The 15,299-nt window shown below is 47.6% G+C and overlaps 1 protein-coding gene across 2 annotated transcripts in view; it reads left to right on the forward strand.

Moving 5' to 3' along the window:
* The window catches only part of VAT1L (vesicle amine transport 1 like), an 82,970-nt gene that overhangs the window by 22,664 nt on the left and 45,007 nt on the right, over positions 1–15,299 (forward strand). For both annotated transcript variants that reach the window (XM_072117496.1, XM_072117497.1), the window contains one exon: positions 263–392. In XM_072117496.1, coding sequence (XP_071973597.1) covers positions 263–392 — 130 coding nt within the window. The remainder of the gene's footprint in view (positions 1–262; positions 393–15,299) is intronic.

Here is a 15,299-nt window from a genome sequence, read left to right on the forward strand (position 1 = left end):
ATCTATGGTCAGGATATACTAAAGGCATTTGCACATGAACACAGTGCCACCATATGGCACGTTTACACAGGCTGCACTGTTGCATGTGCAAGTGCCTTTAGTAAGTAGATTTCTGACAGTAGATTTCCTTTAATAAGGCAATCCCTTTGGCAAGGCAACAGTTTTGGAGAGGATGCAACAAAGACTGCATGTTTCATGAAATTGTAGAATTGTGCTTTAAAATACAAAACTTTACCTTTTCTTTTTATCCTTTTTCTTATAGTGGACTGAACTTCATTGATTTGATGGTTCGACAAGGAAACATAGATAATCCCCCAAAAACACCACTGGTTCCTGGATTTGAACTATCTGGAATTGTTGAGGCACTTGGAGTAAACGTAACTGGTTTTGAGGTAAATTTTGACATATTTTAGTTTATAGATTGAATTTTTTAACTCTTTTTGGAATAAATTGTTTAATTTAGAATTGCTGTATGTAAAAAAAGTATAACAGGGGTCTGCCACTCTTTTACATACATTTCAGATGTGCCTTTACTGCCTTAATAATAGTCCCTGAATGTCCATCAAGTAGTTCAGCAGTCCTGCTACTTGTGCTGTGAGCAGACTCTCTGTGATTCTTTGTTTATATGTCTGAGCTCTGAAGAATATGAGGAGCTTTAACAGGGGAATTATGACTCATGCTGCTCCCTACCCCTTCTCCTAGTCTCTCTCAGTAAGGAAGGCAAGTGAAAAGAGAGACACAGTGGGTGACACCATGATTACGACCTAGCACGACGAGAGAGAGGAAGCTGTGTATATATGCAGTTGGCAGCTTAGTGAGAACAGGGGAAGGCTGAAGCTCTCAAGGGAGGCAAAGAAACAAGTACATTTACATCCAGAAACATGTCTAATGGAAGAGATTTATTGAACAACATTGCGCCAATGCATGTGATTTTTTTCTTAGGTTACATTCTGTCCTTACCTTCTGTCTGAACACTCCTTTATTTTATTCCTGGCTGACTTAATTGAATTCCACCACACCCATCTGTCTCCTGTTGATTTTGCTCTGGGCTGCTAACAGTTATGTCAGCATAAATTGACTCTTCTCCCCTGGAATTTGCAGGCTTTTATCTTAATTGCATTGTCCTCTTGGTCTTGATCTGTTTCTGTCTATTATTCTGCTTTGTTTGTAATATCTAGTCTTTGTCTAAGGTACATTGACCAGTTATCTACCGCCAGGGGCGTCGCTAGGTCAAAAGATCCGGGGCCCGTGCCCCGGATCTTTTTGCCTGTGCCCCGAATCTCCCTGTGCTGCATCAGCGATATCACCTCTTCCTGCATCCTCAGGATGCAGAAAGAGTTAAGCAGTGTGGAGGAGCACAGAGCAGTAAGCTCCGTGCACCGCTACAAAGTCCCTGCAGAGATAGGAGCTCAGCAGGCAGGGCATGATGCTGTTGTGGCTGGTGGTGAGGAGGGAGGAGTAATCGCCGCCTGCCCCGCCCCCACATCGGAGTCTGACAGGAGGGAACAGCAGCCTCTCACCTGCAGAAGGAGAAGATGCCGGGACCGCGAGTAGTGGGCGGAGCTAAGAAGAAGGAAGTAGGAGAAGGCCAGCAGATGAGTGACACCTAGACAGGTGAATCAAAAGAGGTATCTGCAGGGATCAGAGGTGTGAGCAAGGTTTCAGTGGATGTGAGCAGGAGGGGTAAACAGGGTCAGGAGATGTGAGCAGGGGTCAGGAGGTGTGAACAGGGGTAAGGAGGTGTAAGCAGGGGTCAGGAGGTGTGAGCAGGGGTCAGGAGGTGTGAACAGGGGTCAGGAGGTGTGAGCAGGGGTCAGGAGATGTGAGCAGGGGTAAGGAGGTGTGAACAGGGGTCAGGAGGTGTGAGCAGGGGTCAGGAGGTGTGAGCAGGGGTCAGGAGGTGTGAGCAGGGGTCAGGAGGTGTGAGCAGGGGTCAGGAGATGTGAGCAGGAGGTGTGAGCAGAGCTCAGGGGATGTGACCAGGGGATGTGATCAAGGGTCAGGGAATGTCACCAGGGGTCAGGGGATGTAATCGTGGGCCAGGGGATGTGAGCAGGGGTCAGGGGATGTGACCAGGGGATGTTATCAAGGGTCAGGGAATGTCAGCAGGGGTCAGAGGGTGTGAGCAGGGGTCAGCGGATGTGATCACGGGCCAGGGGATGTAATCATGGGCCAGGGGATGTAATCTTGGGCCAGGGGATGTGAGCAGGGGTCAGGGGTTGTGATCATGGGCCAGGGGATGTGAGCAGGGGTCAGGGGTTGTGATCAGGGGTCAGGGAATGTCAGCAGGGGTCAGAGGGTGTGAGCAGGGGTCAGAGGTTGTATGCAGGGGTCAGGGGATGTGAGCAGGGGTCAGGGGATGTGAGCAGGGGTCAGGAGGTGTGAGCAGGGGTCAGGAGGTGTGAGCAGGGGTCAGGAGATGTGAGCAGGAGGTGTGAGCAGAGCTCAGGGGATGTGACCAGGGGATGTTATCAAGGGTCAGGGAATGTCAGCAGGGGTCAGAGGGTGTGAGCGGGGGTCAGGGGATGTGATCACGGGCCAGGGGATGTAATCATGGGCCAGGGGAAGTGAGCAAGGGCCAGGGGATGTGATCATGGGCCAGGGGATGTGATCATGGGCCAGGGGATGTAATCTTGGGCCAGGGGATGTGAGCAGGGGTCAGGGGTTGTGATCAGGGGTCAGGGAATGTCAGCAGGGGTCAGAGGTTGTAAGCAGGGGTCAGGGGATGTGAGCAGGGGTCAGGGGATGTGAGCAGTGGTCAGGGGATGTCACCAGGGGTCAGAGGATGTAATCGTGGGCCAGGGGATGTGAACAGGAGTCAGGAGATGTGAGCAGGGCTCTGAGAGTGTGAGCCGGGGTCAGGGGATGTGAGCCGGGGTCAGGGGATGTGAGCAGGGGTCAGGGGATGTGAGCAGGGGTCAGGGAATGTCAGCAGGGGTCCGGGAATGTCAGCAGGGGTCAGGGGGTGTGAGCAGGGGTCAGAGGGTGTAAGCAGGGGTCAGGGAATGTGAGCAGGGGTCAGGGAATGTCAGCAGGGGTCATAGGGTGTGAGCAGGGGTCAGAGGGTGTAAGCAGGGATCAGGGGATGTGAGCAGGGGTCAGGGGATGTGAGCAGGGGTCAAGGGATGTAAGCAGGAGGTGTGAGCAGGGGTCAGAGGGTGTAAGCAGGGATCAGGGGATGTGAGCAGGGGTCAGGGGATGTGAGCAGGAGGTGTAAGCAGGGGTCAGGAGATGTGAGCAGGGGTCAGGGAATGTCAGCAGGGGTCAGAGGGTGTGAGCAGGGGTCAGAGGGTGTAAGCAGGGATCAGGGGATGTGAGCAGGGGTAAGGGGATGTGAGCAGGGGTCAGGGGATGTGAGCAGGAGGTGTGAGCAGGGGTCAGAGGGTGTAAGCAGGGATCAGGGGATGTGAGCAGGGGTCAGGGGATGTGATCACGGGCCAGGGGATGTAATCATGGGCCAGGGGATGTGAGCAAGGGCCAGGGGATGTGATCATGGGCCGGGGGATGTGATCATGGGCCAGGGGATGTAATCTTGGGCCAGGGGATGTGAGCAGGGGTCAGGGGTTGTGATCAGGGGTCAGGGAATGTCAGCAGGGGTCAGAGGGTGTGAGCAGGGGTCAGAGGTTGTAAGCAGGGGTCAGGGGATGTGAGCAGGGGTCAGGGGATGTGAGCAGGGGTCAGGGAATGTCAGCAGGGGTCAGAGGGTGTGAGCAGGCGTCAGAGGGTGTAAGCAGGGGTCAGGGAATGTGAGCAGGGGTCAGGGAATGTCAGCAGGGGTCAGAGGGTGTGAGCAGGGGTCAGAGGGTGTAAGCAGGGATCAGGGGATGTGAGCAGGGGTAAGGGGATGTGAGCAGGGGTCAGGGGGTGTGAGCAGGGGTCAGGGGATGTGAGCAGGGGTCAGGGGATGTGAGCAGGAGGTGTGAGCAGGGGTCAGAGGGTGTAAGCAGGGATCAGGGGATGTGAGCAGGGGTCAGGGGATGTGAGCAGGAGGTGTGAGCAGGGGTCAGGAGATGTGAGCAGGAGGTGTGAGCAGAGCTCAGGGGATGTAATCGTGGGCCAGGGGATGTGAGCAGTGGTCAGGGGATGTGAGCAGGGGATGTGATCAAGGGTCAGGGAATGTCACCAGGGGTCAGAGGATGTAATCGTGGGCCAGGGGATGTGAGCAGGGGATGTGATCAAGGGTCAGGGAATGTCAGCAGGGGTCAGAGGGTGTGAGCAGGGGTCAGGGGATGTAAACATGGGTCAGGGAATGTGAGCAGGGCTCAGGGGATGTGAGCAGGGCTCTGGGAGTGTGAGCCGGGGTCAGGGGATGTGAGCCGGGGTCAGGGGATGTGAGCCGGGGTCAGGGGATGTGAGCAGGGGTCAGGGAATGTCAGCAGGGGTCAGAGGGTGTGAGCAGGGGTCAGAGGGTGTAAGCAGGCGTCAGGGAATGTGAGCAGGGGTCAGGGAATGTCAGCAGGGGTCAGAGGGTGTGAGCAGGGGTCAGAGGGTGTAAGCAGGGATCAGGGGATGTGAGCAGGGGTCAAGAGATGTGAGCAGAAGGTGTGAGCAGAGCTCAGTGGATGTAATCGTGGGCCAGGGGATGTGAGCAGTGGTCAGGGGATGTGAGCAGGGGATGTGATCAAGGGTCAGGGAATGTCACCAGGGGTCAGAGGATGTAATCGTGGGCCAGGGGATGTGAGCAGGAGATGTGAGCAGGGGTTGTGATCAAGGGTCAGGGAATGTCAGCAGGGGTCAGAGGGTGTGAGCAGGGGTCAGGGGATGTAAACATGGGTCAGGGGATGTGAGCAGTGCTCAGGGGATGTGAGCAGGGCTCTGGGAGTGTGAGCCGGGGTCAGGGGATGTGAGCCGGGGTCAGGGGATGTGAGCAGGGGTCAGGGGATGTGAGCAGGGGATGTGATCAAGGGTCAGGGAATGTCACCAGGGGTCAGAGGGTGTGAGCAGGGGTCAGGGGATGTAAACATGGGTCAGGGAATGTGAGCAGGGCTCAGGGGATGTGAGCAGGGCTCTGGGAGTGTGAGCCGGGGTCAGGGGATGTGAGCCGGGGTCAGGGGATGTGAGCAGGGGTCAGGGAATGTCAGCAGGGGTCAGAGGGTGTGAGCAGGGGTCAGAGGGTGTAAGCAGGCGTCAGGGAATGTGAGCAGGGGTCAGGGAATGTCAGCAGGGGTCAGAGGGTGTGAGCAGGGGTCAGAGGGTGTAAGCAGGGATCAGGGGATGTGAGCAGGGGTCAAGAGATGTGAGCAGAAGGTGTGAGCAGAGCTCAGTGGATGTAATCGTGGGCCAGGGGATGTGAGCAGTGGTCAGGGGATGTGAGCAGGGGATGTGATCAAGGGTCAGGGAATGTCACCAGGGGTCAGAGGATGTAATCGTGGGCCAGGGGATGTGAGCAGGGGATGTGATCAAGGGTCAGGGAATGTCAGCAGGGGTCAGAGGGTGTGAGCAGGGGTCAGGGGATGTAAACATGGGTCAGGGGATGTGAGCAGTGCTCAGGGGATGTGAGCAGGGCTCTGGGAGTGTGAGCCGGGGTCAGGGGATGTGAGCCGGGGTCAGGGGATGTGAGCAGGGGTCAGGGGATGTGAGCAGGGGTCAGGGGATGTGAGCAGGGGTCAGGGAATGTCAGCAGGGGTCAGAGGGTGTGAGCAGGGGTCAGAGGGTGTAAGCAGGGGTCAGGGAATGTGAGCAGGGGTCAGGGAATGTCAGCAGGGGTCAGAGGGTGTGAGCAGGGGTCAGAGGGTGTAAGCAGGGATCAGGGGATGTGAGCAGGGGTCAAGAGATGTGAGCAGAAGGTGTGAGCAGAGCTCAGTGGATGTAATCGTGGGCCAGGGGATGTGAGCAGTGGTCAGGGGATGTGAGCAGGGGATGTGATCAAGGGTCAGGGAATGTCACCAGGGGTCAGAGGATGTAATCGTGGGCCAGGGGATGTGAGCAGGAGATGTGAGCAGGGGATGTGATCAAGGGTCAGGGAATGTCAGCAGGGGTCAGAGGGTGTGAGCAGGGGTCAGGGGATGTAAACATGGGTCAGGGGATGTGAGCAGTGCTCAGGGGATGTGAGCAGGGCTCTGGGAGTGTGAGCCGGGGTCAGGGGATGTGAGCCGGGGTCAGGGGATGTGAGCAGGGGTCAGGGGATGTGAGCAGGGGTCAGGGGATGTGAGCAGGGGTCAGGGAATGTCAGCAGGGGTCAGAGGGCTTGAGCAGGGGTCAGAGGGTGTAAGCAGGGGTCAGGGAATGTGAGCAGGGGTCAGGGAATGTCAGCAGGGGTCAGAGGGTGTGAGCAGGGGTCAGAGGGTGTAATCAGGGATCAGGGGATGTGAGCAGGGGTAAGGGGATGTGAGCAGGGGTCAGGGGATGTGAGCAGGGGTCAGAGGGTGTAAGCAGGGATCAGGGGATGTGAGCAGGGGTCAGGAGATGTGAGCAGAAGGTGTGAGCAGAGCTCACGCTAGGTGAATGTTAAATGTAAAAGTGACCGGAAGCTGGGAACGCTTCGGGCAAAATGGAAAAAGCGGGATAGATTCACGTAGCGTTCAAAGACATGGAGAGATGGAATCCAAATGTCAGATTGTAAACATTGACAGACTTATAATAAAACAGTAAGTAAATACAAAACGATAAGATAGTAACTAAATGTCTTAACATTTCTATGTTCAATTTGAATGATTGTTGGTTGCATTGTTTCAGCGATGATCGTTTTGACAATTAGCTTGCGTTGTTTGGTATGGTATGGTGTCATTATAAGACAATTAAACCCTTAGTCTGTCATAATATATAAAAACAATTTAAAAAAAAGAAGAATTCATTGACTAGTTTGCAATAACCATAAACGAAAGACTACCCGTGTAGAAGAATAAATTGGTGTTCATATTTTGTCATGTGCAAAATAAATATTATATATAATTGCTACCTTGCGATGCTATGTGAGATGATGTACAAACAGTGTCTCAATGTACCCGATGAACAGTGTGGAGGAAACAGTGGGGCAGGATTGATTACTCCCTATAATGAAACATGAATTCATTTCTGTAGTTAAGACCAGACGGGAATCTGGAATTTAGGTGGAAAATCCAATACGCTTCACGATCCACGAGGCGTTTTTGGATGCTACCTCCTCTTTTGTTTAGATAAATTTTCTCAATGGCATAACCTCTCAGGAAGTCAGTTTTACCCCCATGGATATCAATGAAATGCCTCGATGCGCCTGATATGGCCCTTTTATGTTCGAAGGGAGCTGTTTTTCTACTTATATCTCCCAGATGTTCCAGGAATCTGACTTTAAATTTTCTTTTGGTGGCCCCCACATATTTTTTATTGCACTGTATGCATTCTATAATGTATATGACATTATCACTGTTGCAATTAATGTAAGAGGCAATGTGATGTTCTTGTGTGTTATCATAGTTGAAGAAATTTTTGGTGGGTGAAACATATTTACAAGTTTTGCAGGGATGTGAACCACAGTTGAAAAAACCCTTGTGCCTCAACCAATTTTGTCTATTATTGTCTCGAGTAGGAAAACTGGGTGAAATGATGTTACCTATTGTGGTAGCTCGACGAGACACTACATCACAGCCCTCTGTTAAAATTTGCGCAAGTGTGTCATCTTGTGTCAATATTGATAAATTTTTCTGAATGATGTGTTTGATTGCATTAAATTGGGGGCTGTATTGTACTACCAATGTGGGTTTGTTCCTGACATTTCGTTTCTTATTTGAAAAAGAGGTTTCCAAAAGTGAATTTCTATCTTTGTATGACACTATTTTTTCTGCCCTTTGTAGTTGCCACTGGGAATAACCTCTGTGTTTCAATCTGTTTTTGATATTGGTAACTTCGTGATGGTAATCCGATGTTTTACTGCAATTCCTTTTAGCTCTTGTGAGTTCTCCAACCGGGATGGATGTAATGGTGTGTTTCGGGTGTGAACTGTGAGCATGTAGAATAGTGTTTCCTGAGATGGTTTTGCGATGAGTGTTAGTATGAATTTGTTGGTTGTACCCAAAAATATTGAGATCCAAAAATGTTACTTGTGTATTGCTGATGTGATGGGTAAATCGCAAATTAAAAGAATTGGTGTTCATGCAGTCGATAAAGTCGGGTATGGCAGACACATCGCCCGACCAAATAAATAGCAGGTCGTCGATGTATCTGCCATACCAGAGGATCGACCGCACGAATGGATTGGTATCACTGTAGAGATTAATTTCTTCCCACCACGCCATAACAAGGTTAGCGAGGGAAGGGGAATATTTGGCTCCCATAGGGACTCCTTTAAGTTGTAAGTAAAATACACCGTTGAAAAGAAAAAAATTGTGTTTTAATAGGTACCATAATGTTTCTTTTATGAAGTTTTTTAAATTGTCACTGTATGTACTATATTTGTTCATGTGGTACTCAATTGCTGATAATGCAACATTATGAGGTATGCATGTGTACAAGGAGATCACATCACAGCTTAGCCAGCTGTAAGAATCATCCCATGTAACGGTTTGTAAGGCCCTTAGAACATCTCCGGTATCTTTAAGATAACCGGGAGTTCTAGTTGCCAGAGGTTGTAATAAGGAGTCGAGCCATTCGCTGAGACGTTCTGTAAGGGAGCCTATGCCAGACACTATGGGGCGCATGGGTGGTGGATGTTCGCCCTTATGTACCTTCGGTAATGCATGTAAGAAAGGTACTTGTGGTTCATTGACATTGATATAATCAAATTGTTTTTTACTGAGTATCCCCTGGGTATAACCATCAGTGATAATATTAAGAAAGATTTGTTGGAATTTATTGGTAGGATTGGTAGGTAAAACCCTGTAAGTCTCTGTGTCGGTAAGAAGTTCCTGTGTCCATTGGATATACGAACAGGTGTCCATGACTACAATGCAACCACCTTTGTCCGCCATTTTGACGGTAAGTTCATGGCTATTTTTCAATTTGTGCAAAGCTTTGTGTTGGTTGTAGGTGAAATTGCATGGTTTTCTTTTCTTAGAGGTGTCAAATAGTTTTTTCAGATCTTTTTCTACTGCTTCTTGAAAAGCGTCCATAGTTGGTACTCTAGTTTGTTTCGGATAGAACGTTGGATTTTTGGTGGCCAGAGATGATGCAACAATCTCCTCGCTGCCTGTCGGTTGGTCATCAAGATCGATATGGTCAATTAATGTTCTTTGTTCCATGAAAGTAAATCCTTGAAACACATTGATGTCGGTATGTGAGGGTGTCGTATCAATAGATTGCGATTCTTGGCTGAAAAAATGCTTTCTGATTGTAAGATTTCTGATAAATTTATTGATGTCCAATAGAGTCGTGAAAAGATCGAAAGTTCTTTCAGGGACATAATTAAAGCCAAGTTTAAGTACACTAATTTCATGTTTATTAAGTTCCACTTTAGAGAGATTCAAGACATCAATATTGTTTGAAAGTGCTTCTGGAGTGTCTATTTGGGTTGGCTCCTCGTTTTTCGATCTTGTTGAATTGGTTTTTTTCTTATGCTTTCTGCCACCTCTCCTTTTGTAATCGTGGGCCAGGGGATGTGAGCAGGAGATGTGAGCAGGGGATGTGATCAAGGGTCAGGGAATGTCAGCAGGGGTCAGAGGGTGTGAGCAGGGGTTAAGGGATGTAAACATGGGTCAGGGGATGTGAGCAGGGCTCAGGGGATGTGAGCAGGGCTCAGGGAGTGTGAGCCGGGGTCAGGGGATGTGAGCCGGGGTCAGGGGATGTGAGCCGGGGTCAGGGGATGTGAGCCGGGGTCAGGGGATGTGAGCAGGGGTCAGGGGATGTGAGCAGGGGTCAGGGAATGTCAGCAGGGGTCAGAGGGTGTGAGCAGGGGTCAGAGGGTGTAAGCAGGGGTCAGGATGGGTGATTAGGAGATGTGAGCAGTGTTCAGGGGATGCAGGATATGTCATAAACACTGTAAGGGTACGAATATACCCCATGGCCAGGACACAGCGAAGATGCGATGTGATGCAGTGGGCTGGATCAATTAATGGATTGTGTCAATAATTCATAACAAAAATATTTAGTAACACTTTCATGTTAACAAGACATGAAACTGTTACTAAATAATAATGGTGTTCTAGGTTATCGGCACAATCCATTAATTCATGTGGCTGGCTGCATCACATCGCATCTCTGCTGTGTCCTGGCCATGGGATATAGTTACACCTTAAAAGGGTTTGCCCATGAAAGAGAATTCACAAATCTCAATCCCCTAGTGATGTTTATACAAAAAAGATCATTTTAACCCATTACTTTACAATGTTACTCAGTGTTATTGCTGCTATCAGTGATTGTCAGTGTAAGATTCCAGAGTGTGAGCGGGGACTCTCTAAGCAGACACTTCATGATTCCTCTGTGCTATGAGATGCTGTGTGCTGACAATGTGCTTAGATTATCAGGGTACAGGGCTTAGCTACACTTTTATTTAACTTCTTAACATTCACTAGTATCTGACACATGGAAAAAGAGAGACGAGACAGATCAGAGATAATGAGATCCATGATGATGGATATAACACACAATGACACTTTCCAGCTCTTGCTACATCTCTGCTCTCACACTATCAGAGATGATGTTCCTGCCTCCCCCTCACCGTATAATGAACTTATCTTCCCGTAGCTTGTATTTCTCCTCTCGCTGCCGCTCTTATATACCGGCAGGAAGTTAGTGTGTATCAGTGTGAGCTCCCCCTAGAATGCAGGGGTTACGGGCCGCTGCAGAGAACAGTTTACCTCCACAGAATCAGACATGATGGCTGCCGACCAGAAAGTCAGAAGACAGAGGGTCAGAAACCAGGGGCAACTGAAATTGTGTACACCAGGATTGATAGGTTGGAATTTTATCTGTGAACTGCTGTATTTTTGTTATTAACAGAGAATGTGATATTTTGTATATTTAAGTCTTTGTGGGAATACCCCTTTAAAGCTATTTGCACAGGTTGCAGATTTTACATGCAGATTTTTGTGTAGAAAATATGCAGCGTAATACAGTATCAGTAAAGTTAATGGGATTTGGAAAAAGTCATGTAGATGATGCGTAACAATTCCGCAAAGAAATTGTTCCTCAGTGTGGAAAATAAATAATGATCATGTTACTTTTCTTGCGCATACTCTCAGATTTTTGCAAGTGTTTTTCTACGGAAGAATAAAAATCTGCAACAAATCTGCGTCAAGTCCACACCATGCTGCAGAATGTGATGCAGATGCTTGCTTGAAATGACATCAGATCAGGTGAAACAAAAAGTAACAAATTAATGTGGAAAATCTGCATGAAATCTGCAACATGTACAGTGGGGTCTCTCTTTTATAAAGACAGGTGTATGGCCTTCCTCTAGTCCTGTAGAAATATCACATATACATGAGAATACTCCAGTGTTGGGGGCAGAAAGATGGACAATAGTGGTGTTGTTGGCATTATTGTCATTTCACAAAAGGGCATTTTACAGTACAAGGTAGAATAGGGAGCATTTTAGAGTATTATTTGTGTAGTTCTCGTGTAACCCTATTGCAGTGTTTGGGGTAGCTGTATTAGGGGTAGCAGAAGGATGACAATGTTTAGTGACCACAATAGAGGGTATAATGAGAAAATGAAGGTGGGCCTGATGGAGAAAGCAGAGAACTACAATCCAAGAACACGTTACCTGCTGTCACTAATGAAACAAGTAGGTATTTTATATTATTGGTACTACTGTTGTGAACAAGTGCATTTGGGCGTAGAGCACGTAGGTGGACACTACTGAGAAATTGGTAGATATACATTGGGGCCCGTGCCCCGGATCTTTTGTGTAGCTAGCAACGCCCCTGTCTACCGCGTAGGGTAAGCCGGGCAATTGGTTAGGGACAGCTGGGAAGCGGGTTTAGCCATAGGGCGCACTGTCTTGTCATTCCAGTCCATCCTAGCTGTTCCCTCACTGCATTACACAAAGGTACTAATAAACAAAATCAAAATTGTAGTTTATTATTCTGCTTTTATTTAAGTATTTTAATTCCCTCAGTTAATATCCTTATGAACAGTGTACACAGTGTAATTTTACTAAATTATAACTCTTAATAGGGAAAAATACAATTATAAAGAACAATTTAACAAGTACATGTGTAAATTTACATTATTGTTTTATTGTCCTCTCAGTAATTGTTATTAAAGATATATCTGTGTCACATGGGATGGCTGTAGCAGAACTTGTGGGAATATGCCAATGCATTTTCCTGTTTTGTAATTCTGTTTCTTTTGGTCCCTGTGGTGCAATGACTTTTACTGTATCTTACATACTTAAAAAAAAAATTATTAAAATTTAAAAAGAAAAAAAACTATTGTTAGTGAATTAAGATGATCATTTAATGTGTATGGGGCCTATGGTTTAAAAGTGTCAAAGCCTTTTTTCTTCGGTGATAAGCTGCCCGGCCTGTCCAGCAGCAGCTCTCTCCAATTATTACTCGTACACTTCAGGCTGAGGCAATAATTTATGTGCTGGAGGCAGTCAGAAGAGAGAAATATATACCACAGATATTTCAGATATTATTTATTTTATTGTATAATGAATCATTTGACTGTTCCTCGCCTGCTTTTTTATTCCCTGTGTATCTACCTAGCAGCTTCTGTTGTACTCTGCAAATTGAAGTTTGTGGGGACAAATTTCTCATAGAATCTATTTACGTTCTTCTGTCTGTGAAGTCTGCTCAAGGAAAACTAGCTTAATGTTAGAGATTTTAACCTAATGATTTTATTTATCCTGAGAAAAATGATGCCAGATTTTCCAAAAGAAAACTTTCATCTAGTATTCTTAAATAGCCACTATGGTGCCGTTCACCTGCTCAGGTCCCCAGCCCTGTAGGTGTGGTTCCTTTAATGGCAACAAACAAAACCAAGAGCTTGGAGAGCTGATTTTGGTCATTTGCAGAACATTCAAGTCGAGGGTGAACCTCTTTCGACCCTGGTATTCTATGAAACCTATTTAGTAAGACACATATTAAGGCACTGTGAAGAACATACAGGAGCTGTGAAATTAACTCCATTTCAACAAGTTTGAGCTGTCCAACTTACACTATGCCGATATCCTGGATTTGAACCTTTAGAGCAGGGGTCGTGAACATATTTGTTTGAGAGAGCCATGATCCCCATGCATTTTAAAATTCAATTCTGTGAGAGCCATACAATATGCACATGCCCCCCAGGAGATGGGTAGCAACAGCACATACCCCGAGTAGATAGGTAACCACAGCACATGCCACCCAGTAGAGAGGTATCCACAGCACATGCCCCCCAGTAGATAGGTAGCAACAGCACATGCCCCCCAGTGGATAGGTAGCAACAGCAAAAAAAAAATGTATATTAATGCTCACCTACCTGTGTTTCCTGCAGCTGGATCCTTGTTGCTTCCCCACTCTCCTCTATGACCCAGGTCCGCCGCCACCATCATTGCTTAGGGTGAATGTCAGTGTCCAACACCCAGGTACTGTCACCTAAGCAACAACAGTGGCACTATTTATTCAAGATTGTCTGAAATCCAGATGCAGTCATTAAAAGAGCCACATCTCGCTCCTGAGCCATAGGTTACCCCTACCCCTGCTTTAGAGTAAAGGTTGTAAAATCCTCACTTTGAAGTTTGCCCTGGCTACTGTGACTTCTATACCTAAGTACTTAAGTTACGGATACACTGGCCAAGAAATGAAATGTCCTTGTCCTTTTGACCCAATATATGGCATCCCATTTTATATCTCTGTTTTACAAATGATATATTTATCGTCCATAACTTCATAACTTCTCCATGTTTACTACCTCGAGAAGATGATGCTGAAGTCCATCATGAATCAGAAACAAGCAGATTTCTGTGGTCTTCCATGGACATGGAGACGTAACTGTCTATAGTTGGGCGTCCTTTTGTCTTCTTGTAAGTCAAACATTAATGTAGAGGTACAACTGGAGGCTTAGTTTTCCTTTCCCCCCCTGGAAAACATATTTGCATGTTAACCTATAATTATTAGAGTGCATGTGCAACATCCCCCACAGAGCCTAGCCGTTTCTCGGGGGCCTGGAGGCAGTCAGAGCCCAGAATACTGGAATGGCTGGCTATTACGGCCTAGGGCATGGTGTTGTCACGGCGCCTGGTTTGGGGCCCGGAGGACTGTCCTACTGCCTGGAAGGTCTCCAGCAGGCGGTGTGTGCAAGAAATATGGAGGGAGAGGCTGAAGTACTGGTTTCTCCCTGGGACAACCACTGAATGTCTATAAGATGAGTCCTTTGGTAATGGATGGAGAAGCCAGTGGTGGTATATAGCTGTATCCAGGGATCAGATGGAGGCAACATTGTGCAAATCAACTCACGGTTCTTTATTGAACAACAGGTAGCAGGCAACAGGTCAAACAGCAGATTTGGATTTTGGTACTGGAGTGATCGTGGAGAGTGGTCCACAGGATAAGACACCAGCTTGATGGTATATGCAAGCTGGTATAATGGAGATAGAGCTGTGTCCAAACTGTGGAAGCTGCAGCTCTATGTGAGACTCTCCTGACTCAGTTCCTGGAATAGGTTTCTGTGACATCACTAAAGGTGTGCTGCACATACTGTCTCTCTGTTCACTCTGACAGCAGATCTGACTCTCTACTCTGTGGAAAGACCTTGTGCTTTCACTGCACAGGGCTTTTATACTCCCCCTGGTCAGGTGGTAGCACTTCTCCAATGGCACTCCAGTTTACAATACAGCCACATATTCCCTTTCCAGGTAGAGGCTACAGCTGCAGATTACCTGAGCTCTCCCTGAATTATCCCTTGGGTGAGTTGTGCAAGCTCACCAGATGGATCCTGACAGGTAGAGTGCCCTTTTCACAACTATTCCCTTGCCTATACGTTGGCAGGGGTGTAGCACATGTGCAATTATATATGAAATATACTCCATTGTAAAGTTGCATGTGTAGAGTTCAGCTCTCTGGCTATATTGCTCTTTATTGAGGTGCTTCTTACAGTTTGATATAGTCTATATGAGGTTGGACTTTACTCTTAAATAAACTCTTAGACAAAGGAAAAAGGCTTGTTTTTTTGTTTCAATTGAAGTTTACTTGTTACTGTGATATGACATGGCTGCCTTCTCCATGGCAACTGTGGTTGGTAAAATGAATAGCTGGCCCTCACTGTGGGATGGTAATTAAAAACGTGACCGAGAGCCATATTTGACCTTTTCACTACAGGGGAAACAAGAGGAAGGAGCTTAATGATCATTTCAGCGGCTCGTAACACAATGCCATAATCCGCTGCACAATAAAGCCTCCTTTGCTTCAATCAAAATGAATGAGCTCCCCTTTTACCCACCTGTGTCCTAGCAGGGCCACATT

Source organism: Engystomops pustulosus, chromosome 7 (assembly GCF_040894005.1).
Source record: "Engystomops pustulosus chromosome 7, aEngPut4.maternal, whole genome shotgun sequence".
In the NCBI taxonomy this organism is placed as follows: Eukaryota; Metazoa; Chordata; class Amphibia; order Anura; family Leptodactylidae; genus Engystomops; species Engystomops pustulosus.